This window comes from Dendrobium catenatum, unplaced genomic scaffold (genome assembly GCF_001605985.2).
Source record: "Dendrobium catenatum unplaced genomic scaffold, ASM160598v2 fragScaff_scaffold_1417, whole genome shotgun sequence".
NCBI classification, from domain to species: domain Eukaryota; kingdom Viridiplantae; phylum Streptophyta; class Magnoliopsida; order Asparagales; family Orchidaceae; genus Dendrobium; species Dendrobium catenatum.
The window spans coordinates 793,372-809,356 of NW_021319879.1; the positions used below are offsets into that span (position 1 = coordinate 793,372).

The 15,985-nt window shown below is 37.0% G+C and overlaps 2 protein-coding genes across 5 annotated transcripts; one reads left to right on the forward strand and one right to left on the reverse strand.

Moving 5' to 3' along the window:
* The first annotated feature begins 1,671 nt into the window (after positions 1-1,671).
* LOC110111607 (xyloglucan galactosyltransferase KATAMARI1 homolog) lies at positions 1,672-9,999 on the forward strand. 4 transcript variants are annotated; one of them, XR_003702678.1, is made up of 3 exons: positions 1,674-1,832; positions 1,963-3,870; positions 9,536-9,999. XR_003702678.1 is itself a non-coding variant. In XM_020843550.2 (2 exons), the coding sequence occupies exon 2, from the start codon at positions 2,101-2,103 to the stop codon at positions 3,808-3,810; it is 1,710 nt and encodes a 569-aa protein (XP_020699209.1). In that variant the 5' UTR covers positions 1,672-1,832; positions 2,027-2,100; the 3' UTR covers positions 3,811-4,101. The 4 variants fall into 4 exon arrangements, 2 of the variants coding, with proteins under 2 accessions (XP_020699209.1, XP_020699207.1); XR_003702679.1 differs by lacking the exon at positions 9,536-9,999 and adding an exon at positions 8,966-9,280; XM_020843550.2 differs by lacking the exon at positions 9,536-9,999 and having other exon boundaries at positions 1,672-1,832; positions 2,027-4,101.
* Positions 10,000-14,213: 4,214 nt separating this feature from the next.
* On the reverse strand, positions 14,214-15,973 carry LOC110111591 (crocetin glucosyltransferase 3). The gene has a single exon (XM_020843522.2). The coding sequence runs from the start codon at positions 15,752-15,754 to the stop codon at positions 14,321-14,323; it is 1,434 nt and encodes a 477-aa protein (XP_020699181.1). The 5' UTR covers positions 15,755-15,973; the 3' UTR covers positions 14,214-14,320.
* Positions 15,974-15,985: the final 12 nt, after the last annotated feature.

The following is a 15,985-nucleotide window of genomic DNA, read 5'->3' on the forward strand; positions in this document are numbered from 1 at the left end:
TTAACTTTTACAAATATGACGAATGTATTACCATATTTCACATATCGGGACAATATTAGTGAAGAAAAAAATTATTATTTACGTTCGCCCTCATCTATGCGGCGGAAGTTACATCTATGTTCATGATCTTCCTTCTCGGTTCAACGAAGACATGTTTAGGGATTGCATGAAACCTCTTTTGGCTCTTTCCCCCTTAATCGATCAAAATCATCGACTTGCTAAGCAAAGTTTTTGATTTGCTTGAATAAATGCAAGTGAATAGATTCTTATTCTTGGCTAAGCCTTTGACTGAGGCTTAATTCGGGACGGTCTTTTTATTACTTCTAAAAATAGTTTTATAATACAAAAAATTTAAATGATGTACTAAAAAGCTATTTTAATGAGTAATAAGAAAGCCGTTCCAAACGAAGCCTGAGTGCTTTGGAGAGTTAGGGTTCGTTTGGGACGGCTTTCTTACCGCTTCTTAAAGCAACTTTCTAGTACAAAAATTAAAAACTTTTAACTAGAAAGTTGCTTTGAGAAGCAATAAAAAAGCCGTCCCAAACGAAACCTTAGTTAAGAGCAAGGTGAGTATACCATAATCTTGTTAATTTCATTCATGTTATTCTCTTATTCTATAGAGTTGTTGTAAACAGTGTTGACTTTGCTTGAAAGGGATATATATATAAATGCAACTGAATTTTAATTTAACATGGTATGATGTCATATTCATAAAATGCACCATAAATTATTTACACTAATTTAGCAAATATAAAGTTTTGATTTTTTTTTTTGCATATTTAATTTATCTATGTATGAGGACAAGTTATTTCAATCATTTTTTGATCTATTTCATAATTAAATTTTTGATTAAATTAATATCAGAATATTAATTTAATATAGATAAAATTTAATTTAAGCTTTAATAATAAATTTTAAAATGTTTATCAACTAAGAAATTTTTTGGTTGCCTGAAAAGAAATGCAATGTAAAAGGAATATAACATAAAAGAAATGCGATATAAAATAAATACTTTGGAGCTGTTCGCATGAGTGAAAAATGAATGTAAGACTTAACTATTTATTTTTTTTAATTTGGTTTAAAATAAATTGATTGTTATGTAAATTGTAAGAAGGTTGTGATTGGGGTGGCCGGTGGTAGTTAGAGGGCAACGATGGCGGGGCTATAGCTATCGGCAATGGGGCGACGATCAATTGAGGTTGTCGGTTGATGACAGACGACAAAGAAGCGTGGCGAACAGTGGAGGCAAGCAACTGGTAGCAAGTGGTGGATATGAAGGTAACTGTGAAAGGTCAAAGAAGCACTTGATATTTTCGTTCAAATTGGATAATAAAGTTTTACCTAAAAATAAACTAAAATATAATACATTGCATTTACTTTATTTTATCTTGAATTTATTTTTCATCCAATCAAATACCAAAAAATTAAAAAAATAATTTATTTATTTTAAATTATATTTACTTTTCTTCCAAATAAACATCCCATAAATTCATGAGTATTTTTCTTATTTTCATATTTATGTGGCCTAATTTATTGCAAAAGAAAAAACATGAATGTAATATTGCAAAATCAGCTAGCCTTAAATTTCTCCTAAGACAGTATTTTACCGGTTGCCACGGCTACGGCAGCTGTACAGTTACCGGCACCTCCCCGTCTCCTCCGACATGGCAGTTCGTTGTAACTGGCTACCGACGGGAAGAAAACGGGCGCACCACCGTCTTCTCAGCCACTATATATTCGCGCAGAGCTAGCCGTCGTGCTTCTAAATTCCAAATTTCGGCTGCTTGGCAGATCATCCGATGAAGAAAAAGCCATAATTCAGCGATTTCTCCGTAAGTTCACCCCTTCCTTCTTATTCTTATTTTCGATTCGACCAATGCTTCCTTCTCGAATACGTTTTCGCCTGTAGATATTTTTTGAAATTTGATATTTTTCGATCTCAATCAGCAACTTTGTTCCTAGGGCTCGTTGAAGTTGATTTGGATTCAAATCCCTTTCTTTTATGACATGATTTGTGGATCCCTAGGGTTAGGGGTTCTTGGATCTGATTCTCTGATTGATGAAGAAGCTCTACGAGCTTTCGTTCTGGTTTAGAATCCAATGAGACGGCGCTTACCGGTTTCCACAACCCCCGAAGAGATGGAGAAGTCCAACGGGAAGACCCCTCGTTCTCGTGTATGCTTTCTAGCCTCGCTGGCGGCTGTGTTCTGGTTCTTCATCTTTTACTTCCACTTTGCTGTGCTAAGCAGTAGCCCTCCCGACCAATCCATGCAAGCTGTCTCGTTCCCTTCAACTTCATCTTATACCGAGCAACATGTTACCCATCCAATGGAGCACCATATTTCACATACCAGGGCGATGTCAGCGGAGAAAAAATTCCCATTTATGCGCGCCCTCGGAACAGCCGAGAACAAGAGCGATCCGTGCGGCGGAAGGTACATCTATGTTCACGATCTCCCTTCTCGGTTCAATGAAGACATGCTTAGGGATTGCCGGAAACTCAGCCTTTGGACCAACATGTGCAAGTTCACTAGCAATGCCGGTCTTGGACCTCCACTTGATAATGTTGAAGGGGTTTTCTCAAACACTGGATGGTATGCTACCAACCAGTTTGCAGTGGATGTGATTTTCAGAAACAGGATGAAGCAGTATGAGTGCTTGACTAAAGATTCTTCAATTGCTGCTGCTGTTTTTGTGCCCTTCTATGCAGGTTTTGACATAGCAAGGTACCTTTGGGGATTTAACATATCAACGAGAGATTCAGCTTCTCTCGATTTGGTGAATTGGCTAATGAAACGGCCTGAGTGGAATGTGATGGGTGGAAGAGACCATTTCTTGGTTGCAGGGAGGATTACTTGGGATTTCAGGAGGTTGTCGGATACGGATTCTGATTGGGGTAACAAGCTTCTGTTCTTGCCTGCGGCGAAGAATATGTCTATGCTTGTTGTTGAATCAAGCCCTTGGAATGCCAATGATTTTGGGATACCATACCCAACATATTTTCACCCAGCTAAAGATTCAGATGTGTTGTCCTGGCAGGATAGAATGAGGAAATTGGAGAGGAAGTGGCTTTTCTCATTTGCCGGAGCACCTCGCCCGGGTAATCCTAAATCGATCAGAGGGCAAATTTTGGACCAGTGCAAGAAAACATCGGCTTGTAAACTTTTGGAATGTGATTTTGGAGAGAGCAAATGCCACTCTCCTAGCAGCATTATGCAGATGTTTCAAGGGTCGCTGTTCTGTTTGCAACCTCAGGGGGATTCCTATACCAGGAGATCTGCCTTTGATTCTATGCTGGCTGGTTGTATACCAGTTTTTTTTCACCCTGGTTCAGCATACACACAGTATACATGGCATCTTCCAAGGGATTATACAAAATATTCTGTTTTTATCCCAGAAGATGACATTCGAAAGAGAAATCTTAGCTTAGAGGAAAGGCTAAAGCTGATTCCTCCAGATGTTGTGCAGACTATGCGAGAGACGGTTATAAGCCTCATTCCTAGTATTGTCTATGCTGATCCAAGATCAAAATTGGAGACCCTTAAGGATGCCTTTGATGTTTCGGTTCAGGCAGTAATCAACAAAGTTACAAAACTTCGTAAGGACATAATTGAAAATCATGAAGATAAGGATTTTGTGGAGGAGAATAGCTGGAAGTATGCTTTGCTGGAGGAAGGAAAACGGACGGTTGGAGCTCATGAATGGGATCCTTTCTTTTCAAAACCCAAGGATGCTAACAATGATTCTGGTAGCTTATCTGCAGAAGCTGCAAAGAGTTCATGGAAAAATGAACAGCGGGATCAATCTTGAGTTTTGGGCTGAGAAATGCAGTTGAAGCGCAGAAATGAATTTGTATCATCATGATACTTGGTAACATGATAAATTCTTAAACACTTATATGATCCATACCTGCATCATTGTTTGAACCATAGATGTAGGATCCATATTTGTATCAATTCATTTTTTATAGTTAGTATATCTATCGCTTTGTTTATTACACTGATCTCAATAAGATGCCTGTAATTTTCATCAAAGTTTTATAGAGTCATGGAAATGCAAATGTTGCCCCTATTTTCCATGTTATTGATATATTTCAGAGAAGATATGACTACTTAGGAATGGCTTTTCTAGCTGCTTGGTTTTTTTCTTACATTAAGATGATATTGTCTTGATGACTGCAATGCAAATACATAAACTTTTCGTTTGAGAGTGGAGATAGCACCAGCATGACCTGTAAGAAAATAAATATGCATGCTTCATTTATGATTGAATTAAGATTCAAGAAATGTTCTTTATAGAGAGTAATTGTGATTGATAGCTGCAATGTTAACTGTAATTCCTTGTGTAGTTTCCTCTCTGAGCATGATTCTATTAGTTTCAAGGATCATTTATGTTACTAAGTAGGGTTAAATAGGGTGAATTTTTATTTTGTTAATGTTAACATCAGTGTTATTTAGCGGAGTGAAATTAGTGTACATTATGATTATGTTAGAAGATGTTTTACTCATCTTTCTTTTAGTCTCTATTTCATTTTATATATTTAGATTTCTTAACAATGCATATGTGAGAAGAAAATATGATCATTGAATCTTATTGAATGGGTTTATATCTTTCAGTAGGATGAGCTTTAAGAGGTAATGTTAAGATTAGTATGAAACTACATAATATTCTCACATCGGAAACGAGACGAGAGTTGAGTTCCTAAGATGATAGTAGTAGCTCTTGCCCATTGGCTTAGTTTTTTAGGTTGATGAGCGTCCATTTACTAATGTACTTAGCTCAATTTGGGGCATTAATATTTCACTCTCCTACTAAGTGGTATTAGAGCCAATGGTTTATTTGGGATCAAGCGGTTTATGACTCCTTAGATCTTGGAATCGTTTTACCATGATCGAGAATGTTTCTATAATGAGTAACTCTTTAACTTAGAAGTACTGATTTTTTTTTTTTTTTTGTCAAAGAATGTAAGATAGTTTCAGGAGAAAATTTGACTATTATATAGAGTAAGAAGTAGAAGGAAATGATAAAAATAATTATCTTATTATAAGTTGGTCGGGCTTTAAAGATTAAAATTTCAAGATAGGTTATTAAGAGAGGCATTTAAAATTTTTTAGTTAAGCCAAACTAGACGCTGGATAACACGACTAGTTCCATTAAGATGAAACAAATTATTAAGGATACTTATTGTGCAGAGAGGGAGAGAAAATTTTTTTAATGACAAAAGTGTAATTTTAAAGAGTGACAAAAGATAAAAACTATAATTTAGGCATCAGATCATAAGGAAGCTAAAATTTTTGCAAAAAAGGTAGTGAGAAAAAAATTTTTGATTATAAAATAGAATAGATAATAAGGATTAAGAAAAGGAAACGTAAAATACCTAATGCAAGAGATGTAAATCTAAAGTCTTTGCTTAACTTAAATGCTTTTGAAACGGTTATAAGAAGATGTTAGATAAAGATGAATACATAAAGGAAAGATTAAAATAGTACTTTGTATATTTATTAAATGAGAGTTTTAAGATAATAATATTTTAACAGACAATAATAAACAAAATAATAAGATATTTTATGAATTGATTTAAAAATTGAAGTTTTTTAGATCTAAAGAAGATCCTAAAGATATAGCTTAAGGTCTAGTGAAATAACTGCAAAGATTTGGGGAGTTATGAGTGATATTAAAATAGTTTGGTTAACATAATTTATTAAGAGGATGTCAAATGATTACAGAATAAATTTTTTGGTATTGATATTTAAGAAGTAAGGAGATGTTCAAGATTGTGATAGTTATAATTGAATTCTCTCTATTAGTCATTTAAATTACTTTTAACCTTGCTAGCATTGTCCGACAAATTCTTGAAACCTTGTTAGTTGTTAGCTTGGCCTAGGCTTCTTTTGTGACTGTTAGAATTCATAGAATTTGAGAAGGGTAAAAATACATTCTAATTATTATACAAAATTATCCCTATTTATAGATCTATACAAGATGTCTTAATAAATAAATAAGTAACTTCTAATTGATACATAATTGTCTCAATATAATCCTTCCTAATTCAGCTACCCAAATATAGAAGGATATTGGGATGATCCAGGTGAGCCTCCCACGGATTCTCATCCTGACCGTGAGATCAAATGCCAAGGGATGATTGAGATTTTGACAACCCCCCTCATGCTGGAGACCAGCTTGCAATTACTTGCTTAGAGGTAGAGCTGCATTGATTATGGATAGGATATCAACCACCAGAGAAAGTCAGCAATGAAGGCCGATGATGGAAAACTATCCTCAAAATTCCAACAATTAAGATCGGTCATGGGAACTTGTATTCCTCAGAATTCCAGCAATGAAGGCCGGTGATGGGAACATCCTCAAAATTCCGACAATGAAGGCCGGTGGTGGGAATTTTGTATTCCTTAGATTTTCAGCAATAAAGACTATATTTATAGTAGCAATAAATGTTGATTTGATCAACAATAAAGGCTGTTATTAGATCTTAATTAGATCTTAAATCTGATTTAAGGTTTTTTTTTTCAAATCTCTTGGTTGAATAAAACGACCCGCTTGGTTTAATAAACTGGATTGAGCCAAGTTAAAAAAAATTCGAATCGAGCAGCAGGTAGGGAGAATGGTTTCGACGTCGGCATGAGAGCAGTGTCGGCAGCTTCTTGCGACACCGATTGTGGATTATGCGGTGTCTGTCTTCGGCGTACCGACGTCTGTCTTCAACTTTTGTTGGTAACGCTCCGTCTGCCTCCATCTTTGGCTTCATTCGCAAGCTCCGGCTTCGTCGTCTAGGCAATGTAGCTCTGTCCGCGTTGTCAGCTCTATCCGCGTCGTGAGCTCCATCCGCGACCTTGGCTTTGGTCGCAAGGCTTTGTTGCTTCTGCATAGTTGGCTCGCAATTAGGCGGCTCCTTCCCGTGAGGTCTTGATGTTTCCTTCCTTTGGCTCCGTCTCGCAGGAGGCTTGCTCGGCCCGTCCGTCCTGCAAGGCCCCACCTCTTCCTTCCTTCCTTTGACTTCATCACAGTTTGCTCAGCCCGTCCGGTTTCAGGCTTCGGGCTTCTGGGTCCAGCGTCGCTTCTTCGGCTCCTTCGTGGCTACGCTCCTTTGACGACTTTCCCTTTATGTCAGATAAGAATTTATGACGTTTGGATCGGGAAGCTTCCATCGGCATGGGAGCTTCGTCTGCGGCGTCTGTCCTCAGCAATGCTTCGCTTCGGCGTTAAGCTTCTGTTGGTATGGCTTCGATTACTTCTTTCTTTCCTCATCCGATGATCTACGATCATTCTACAACGACAATGAAGGCCGTTGGCTCTGATACCATGTTAGAATTCATAGAATTTGAGAAGGGTAAAAATACCTTCTAATTATTATACAAAATTATCCCTATTTGTAGATCTATACAAGATGTCTTAATAAATAAATAAATAAATTCTAATTGATACATAATTGCCTCAATATAATCCTTCCTAATTTAGCTACCCAAATATAGAAGGATATTGGGGTGATCCAGGTGAGCCTCCCACGGATTCTCATCCTAACCGTGGGATCAAATGCCAAGGGATGACTGAGATTTTGACAGTGACAACTTTCTTACCGCTTCTTAAAGTAGCTTATAAAATTTTTGTATTAAAAAACTGCTTTAAGAAGCAATAAAAAACCCGTCTCAAACGAACCCTATGTTTCTACTTCTCTTCATTTGACTGCCGAGTCATCTATATTCTAATACCTTGCTCTCTATAAAATTCTTCGACTGTGTTATCTTGTACCATTTTTTAAACTACTTGTACTGTTTAACTACGTGCATTGTCGATACAGCAGTTATTTATTATTCCTCACAACGTAATATCTTGGTTTGGTCATATTATGCTAGGTTGATTATAAGGCCAGACTTCTATCTTTTTGTGCTTCAAATTAACAGTCACAGATGAATATCAATTATGGACATCTTTTATGCATTTTATGAAGATATGTTGATAAAAATTGATTCAAAGGTCACTCTTTTGTGCTTCGGCTGAAGCTTTTGAAAAACACTTCAAAGCTATGAATTTGAAACTTAAGAGGCTTGCACTTTTCGGTTAGCCTTCGAATGCTTACATTTATGAATCATAATGAATGTTTCTCATTGGCATTTCGAGGTAGGTACATACTTCATTCTATTTAATAAACTTCTCTATTCATTTATTATTTCTTTTCCGAATTTATTTTTCTGAGGAACATACTTTTTAGGAATGCGTTTTCTAGTCATTCAACTTGTCAAGCTTTTGTAGTATTGTAGATGACTTGCAGCTCTAAGAAACTCTAACTTTAATTTCTCAACATAAAAATAAATTTATCATTAATTTATTTAAATTTTATTGTTCTAAACTCTTGTGTGTGTGTGTAAATTTATATTCATATATAATATAATTTATTAAAAGTTAAGGCTATTATACCTTGTAACACTATAAACAATAATTAAATATATATTGATGTAAATTAAGCTCAAGTGCTTATATATATATATATATTGATGTAGTTTAAGCTTCACGCTTCAAAGCTTGCATTTCTTGGACACTTCATAAGCCTTAACAACATGAATTTTGGGTGATGAGTTATACCTTCAAAGCTTACATTTCTTCGACAAGATCTGTTACAGTGTGGGGGCTGCATTTGGTAGATATGTTATAGTAAAATTGGCATTAGAGTAGTGATTTAGAACGATGGATTTGAGTAATAGGTTAGAGTTATGGATAAGAACTATCAATTGAAACAATAGATTAGGGAGATTATCTTTGATCTATCACAGAGCCATATGCTGATCCTTATAGTGGTAGTAGAAACTGGGTAGGACTAAATATCAATCTTTCCATTGCATGCTAATTATTTAAATAATATTAAAAAAAAATCCTTCCATTGCATGCTATGATATGATCTCAATGCAAAACAGTCTGATGGCATGATGTTGATTTGATTGTATATGTTATTCAGGTCCAGCGAACAGGTTGTTACGGTTCTAGGGAGAACCGAACCAACCAAACCGGCTCAGGAGGGGCCTGTTCAATTTTATAGGAGGGGGCCTAAGCCGCCTCCTTAATGTTCCTCCCAAGCATGGTGGGCCCCCCATGGGGCGGCAATTAGAAAGAGGAAGGAGCGGCTAATGCTTAAGGAAGTAAATTTGAAGTTGGTTTATGTTAGGAAGCTTTTTATTAGGAAAAAATTGTACTTAAAGAACATAGAGAGGCTAGGGTTAGGGCATGCATGTTTTGAGTTATTCTCTTGGAGTTCCTTGGCGTCTTCTGCTCTAGACTCATCGTCTAGAGATTGGGAGAGAAGGATCCTCCTCTCGAATTGAGGATCAATTGTATCTTGCTTGTTGTTTGTTTTGTTTTGATTCCACAATTGCATTCTATCATTTTTGGGTTGATTTCACCCAGATTTTGGTGTTATTTCCACAGTTTTGACCAATTATTACTAGGGTTGCTTGCGAACTCAAAAATTTTCCTCTTGGATTACTTGCGAACTCAAATATTTCCTATCACGGATTTCCTTGCTTATCAGGTGTTGGATTTGATGCAATTTGAGTGGGGTATTCCAAGAAATTCTACATCCATTTCAATTAGAAATGGCAATGCAAGGTAATATGGGAAACGTATCTAGAGGTAAGCAATAAAGGAGCAGTAAATCCTAATAGTGCAAGTGAAAGTTGATTCGCATGCAGATAGGTCTGAAAAGAGTGCAAATTACAAGGGAATGAGAAGAATTATGGCAAAGTAAAATGCTACGCACCGAGTGAATTGTAGAAGGTCAAGGACAAAAAAGTCAAGGACTAGGGGAATTTGCAAGTTTTGTGTGATGAAGAATCAAATGAAATGCTACTTAACAACTGATTAATGTTTCTGTTTGAGCCAAGTTGGAAACAAGGTAAAAATTTTCCAATGACAGTGTAAGGACAAGAAGACATTGCTGGAGGATCCGGACAGAGTGTTGCAGGGTTCAGGCAGTCGTGATAGAGACCTTCGTCTGAGGAAAATAACAGGTATTATTTATGCATATGTAATACTTTTGAGTTATTTTTTAGTTGACATTTCCTGCTGTAATGAGCTGGTTTAAGCTTCGTTTGGGACATCTTTCATACTGCTTTTTAAAACGGTTTTCTAGTATAAAGCTTTCTAATTCAATAAATTTTTGTACTAAAAAACTGTCCAAAGGCTTCATTTTGGGACGGCTTTCTTATTGTTTTTTAAAGCAGCTTCCTAGTATAAAAATTTTAATTTTTGTATTAAAAAGCCGTTTTAAGAAACAGAAAGAAAGACGTCCGAAACGAAGCCTTATTCTTCGTTTGGGACGACTTTCTTACTGATTCTTAAAACAACTTTTTAGTTTTTGTATTAAAAAGCTGCTTTAAGAAGCTGAAAGAAAGCCGTTCCATACAAAACTTTAGTTTGATAATTTTGTTTCTACTTTGTATGTTTATGTATGCTGATTTTTCTTTACTAGGTTTTAATTTCGAAAAGCTTGCTTGAATTGAGTGTGCGCATTTGATTATGTATTGGATGGAGATGTCTAAATTATGGATTTTAACCGAATGTTGCTTCTGCTTTGGTTGAAATTTTATTGAATTTTTGTTGATTCAATGTGTTATCAGATATTTGTTAAAATGTCGAGATATTATAGGTAGATTAACTAAGTCGAATTCATATTAATAAGATGGCTTCATTGCCGGATTAAATGCTCGGTGATTGTGGAACCTTAATTGGATTGGGTTTGGGTTTATAAATTTGGTTCGGGTCAAAGTTTGTGTGTTTCGGGTTAGACCTGACCCGCCTCGATAATATAAAGTTTTTCGACCCGTTTTCAAAATCGGGTCGGGTTCGGGTCAACCCGTTTGAATCCGAGTTATTTCTGAGTTCAACCAGAAACCTGATTTTGACACCCCTACTCAAATTCAACGGAAGTTGAGTGTTTGTGTGTTTATTATATTTCTTGTTTATCAAAATTCCTTGTATGCATATCATTTTGATGCTCCCTCATGTTTTCACACTAACACTACGAATACATATATTTTGCTCTTTAGACGAATGCACATACGATCAATGTTTGTTTAAGTTATTCGGTCCGTTGAATTTAGACTAAAAAAGACTTGGTTAGAAAATATTAAAAATGATCTTTTTAAATTAGATTTAAATGAGAATTTGATTCTTAACAGTACACAATGAAGATAGATAAAGATTCGATATTATTCATGTTGTTGATATGTTGAATCATGATATGACATTATTGACCATGCCTTATATGATTGTACTTATATGAATGCATGTGTAATTTTTATGGGAACTAAACCATTTCAATCTCCCATCAAATTCATTGACATGTTTGATAGATTGGATGATTTGAATATGGATAGATGTCGCAACATACATCTGGTCGTAAGAAAGATGTCGCAAATGAAACATAAAATTTAGACTTTTAGGATTATAGGAGACCAGTTTTTAGTATTTAGTTCAGGATTCTCGTGCAATGTATGACCGGCAGTTTCAACAATAGTATAGTATATGAAAATAAAAGAGAAAACATTTATTGATTGATTAAGGTATTGTTTGGGACATCATGCAACATAATTTTTATTTGATCATTATTTTTAATTATTTAAAAAAAAATATGTTTGGAAATCACATTTTATAACAGCTTTTAAAAATAGTTATTTTTTCTACCGTCATTCTAAAGAAAAATTATTTTGTGCGGTGTCTAGATGTATCTGAAGGTCAATTCAGACGTGTCAGATCACCCAATACACAGTACATTGAATGACATGACGCACCCGAATTGACCTCCGAACACAACACAGAATAATCTCTCTAATCTGAAAGCATCTTTATAAAAAGCTGGTGTCTCAATTATTAAGGGTGATCGGCTGTACTGCACTGAGCGAAGGAATTGTTATGCGGTTCACTAGGGAAAGCATTTCATTGCCCAAGTTGAAACGATAGACAGATATCATAAAGATCTTTGTTGGAATTGGAACTGGCATGTAGCAATCTTGAAAGTACTAGATATTTTGTCTATCCAAGGAGTATTAATTATTTTGTGCGGATACGGTTCGGAGATCAATTAAAATATGTCATGTCACCCCTTCACTCGGTAGCTCGGTACTGTTCGATATCACAGCTCGGTACCGTTGATGTGATGCATTCTTGTTGATCTCCAAACGACGTTCTGCATCCGAACTCCGCACAGAATAATTTCTCTCTAAGGAGATTATTCTGTGCGGTATCCGAATATGTCCGGAGGTGAATCCGGATGCACCATGTCACCCAATGCATAGTGTATTGGATGATGTGGCCAATCCGATTGCGTTCACATGAAAATATATGCATGCAAAATATGTATTTTATCTTAGAAAAATTAATATAAATGTTTTTTTGGATATTATTTATAGATTTTGGTGTTATATAGATAAACATAAATATTTATGTGTTAGATGAATATATAAAATTAATTTGTCCTACCTTTTATTGAAACGTTTATTTTTTATTTTTAATAAATGAGCATAAATAAAACTTAAGAGTAGATCATAAAAATTATCATTAGCATAAATAAGAGCATATGGGGAGCATCATTTTCATTATTCAGTGTGCATAGAATAGATAATTATATTTGAATTTAATAACATATTGATGTTGTTTCCCATATCATCTTTATCATATAAAGCTCATATCAAAGTTCTATGATTTTGTACCATTTTTATATGATATTTTATTATTGCATTTAAAATTTATTTCATCAAATATTGTGATAGAATGGTCTTGAAATTTATGATTATGATATTGTTCTTGTGGGCCCCTTTTGCAATTGAATGGTTCTTCTTTTTAAAGTGGGGGCCCCAAAGCACCGGCGATGGGTTTGTGGCCTGGGTGGCCCATTAGGTCGGCCTTGATTTATAGACCGCCAAGCGCGCTTGACGAAGTCGAATGTGGCAGCGGGCGGTTCCTCGTCATAAAAAAAACAATCACCATTAAGAGTCTCATATTTAATGATTGAAATCTAGGGTTGATATGAAGTGTAATTATATATTGTCTATTTGAAAGGACTTTAAGGGGGGATTATATAAATAATATTTACAGGTTATTTATTTATAAAATTAATATTTGTATCATTTTTACTGATTAAATTTGTGTGTTTAAGTATGTCTGGAATAAATCATTGAAAATTTCTTAATAAAAAATAAAATAAGTGTTTCATTGGAAGAGAAGAATGCAAAAAAAAAAAAAAGAAAAAAAGAGTTTGAAATACTCTTAGTTCAATTTTAATGTAGTTTAAATTTACTTAATTAGGGCTATTATAATACACATGGCATTTGCGTGACCCTCGCAAGCTTGCAAAATATTAAACTATCATCACAAATACTTAACCTTTCGTGCCGGACATGACACGAACAATCTTATGACCATCATAATAGTAATTGTGATATATATATATTATGTGATACAACTCTATTGATACCGGTCTCGATGAAACTTTCATGGGACAATGACTTGCGACCACAAATGAAACCCGATCGACCACCACCACTGCCTGCAATGCTGCAATTTCCTACTCTCGCCCATGTCAATTATTGCTCTCGGTATTTCGTCCGGACGTAATAATTTTTCCTCAAATCTCACTGCGAGCACCATCATGAAATTGTTCCTCTCATGCCCTAGATTGATTTTTTTATATTATTCTTATTAGTTCCAACTAAAAATATAATATCATAAATTACAAATTTACTATATTTACTTTACATTATATTTAAAATTTATAGGAAGTTTACATAATTGCACACAAACAACCCCTTAGAGATAAAGTGAAATCCATTGAACGACATTTCTAATGAAATATGATTTATAACTCATCATCTTAAAATTAAACTAAAGGCAATAAAATTAAGCTAATTATCTCCATTATTCTACATCTTCTAAAAATCCTAATTCATATGTAAATTTTTCGCACGGCCAACCAAAAAAGTTATTCGCTGCGGACACTGGACTGTTCAGAGACGAATCAGAACATAACTTTACCCAGTACATAGCGAGTACGTATCAAAGGTGACGTGGTGCGCTCTGATTCGCCTTCGAATGACTCTCGATGTCCGCACAGAATAATTTTTTCTCCTCATGACATAAATATTAATTTTATGAACGAGATTAAATAAAATTACGAGCAAACAATAAGAAAATCATCATTAGTTTTGGATTAATTGAAGCTTCATCATAAAAGAAGTTTAGTAACTCATGATAATTATTTTTCATCATGCCACTATCAATAAAACTAATTATCTCCATTATTCTGTATCTCCTAAAAACCCTAATTCATCTCTAAGCTTTTTCGCATGGCCAACTCAAAAACCTCATCAATCGCCCTAACCGAAGACCCCTTCTTCTTCCCTTCTTCCTCCATCGCAGACCTAATCATCTCCCCACACCTCGCCGCCCTATTCCTCATGGCATTCCCCTTCTCCCCCTCCATCACCATCCTCACCACTCTCTCCACCTTCTTCGCATTCACCTCCCCCATCGCCCCCCTCGCCATCTCCATTCCCACCCGCATCTCCGCCACCATCATCATCGAGTTATAAAACTGCTCTGAAGACACCGGCCATCCGATCACCGGCACCCCTCTGCTCAAACTCTCCATCACCGAATTCCACCCGCAATGGCTCATAAATCCCCCCGTCGCCTTATGCGACAATATTCCAATCTGCGGTGCCCATCTGCGCACCACCAATCCCCGCCGTTTCTCCGCCATTCTAGCCTCAAAACCGTCTGGTAGCCACCTGTCTGCTTCAAACTCTCCATTCATGTCGAATCCGAGCGGCGGCCGGACAACCCAGATGAACGCCAGACCGCTCGCCTCCAGCCCTTCCGCTAGCGCCATCATCTGCGACGCTCCGATAGTGTTCTGCGATCCGAACGAGATGTAGAGCACCGAAGCCGGACGATGAGATTCAAGCCATTCGATGCAAGGATCGACCTCCATCCCAACTTCCCTGCCGATCCCAACGGTTAATACATGGAGTCCGGTGATCCGTCGGAGTAAATGGACCCCAGTGGGTTCGATTTCCTCCACCGTGTTGCAGAGCAGAGCGTCCGATTTCAAATATAAATTAATCTGGCGTCGGAGGAAGACAGACCAGTCATCAGATCCATCGGCGGCGCTCATGTAGTGCGACATCTGGGATCGATCAAGACGAAAATGGTCGGGAAAGCCGGGGACATGGAAGGTATCGGAGTCTGTGAGTCTGTGGGGTAGGTGTAGCCAGAGGGACGTAAAGGCGGCGGTGCCAAATCCTCCGCTAGTGGTAAATGCGAAGTAAGGGATTCCGCGGTTGCGGGCAATGGGGAGGGACCAGCCTGCGAAGGCGTCGGCGATGATGAGGAGAGGGGGGCTGCGATGGAGGGTAGTGAGATCGGAGAGGAGTTTATCGAAATCCGGTGCTAGGGTTTCGGACGCGAACATGAGGAGAGGGAGGGAGTCGATATGGGAGATGGAGGAGCTGTTCTCGGTATCGGGAGGGAGGCCGTGATCGGTGGGGGAGAAGGGGAGTGGAGCGAAGTGGATGGAGGAGGTGGAAGGGACAGAGGAGCGGAGGGACTGGATGTTGAGAGGGGTGGTGGCGATGGAGATGGAGCAGTAGGGTTTCAGCTTTTCGATGAAGCGAGCGAGGTTGAGGAAGGGGATCAAGTGGCCTTTCGCCATGAAAGGCAGCATTACGATGTGCTGTTGTTTCTTCTCAGACATTGCTGCGCAGTATGGGAGAAGAAAGCCGATATATCGTAGGAGGCTATGTGAAGCTAGTTGTAGTTCAACTTAGGGATATTTATAGCCTGTCTGATTTAGGAACTTTTATTAGGTCAAGTCATTGTCAGGTCAACGTAGTTCTATATTTGGGCGTCACTAAAATAATGCAACGTGTTTATTACTCTTTACCACACGGCACGACAACCCGACCCAGAATGACCCCGGAATTGC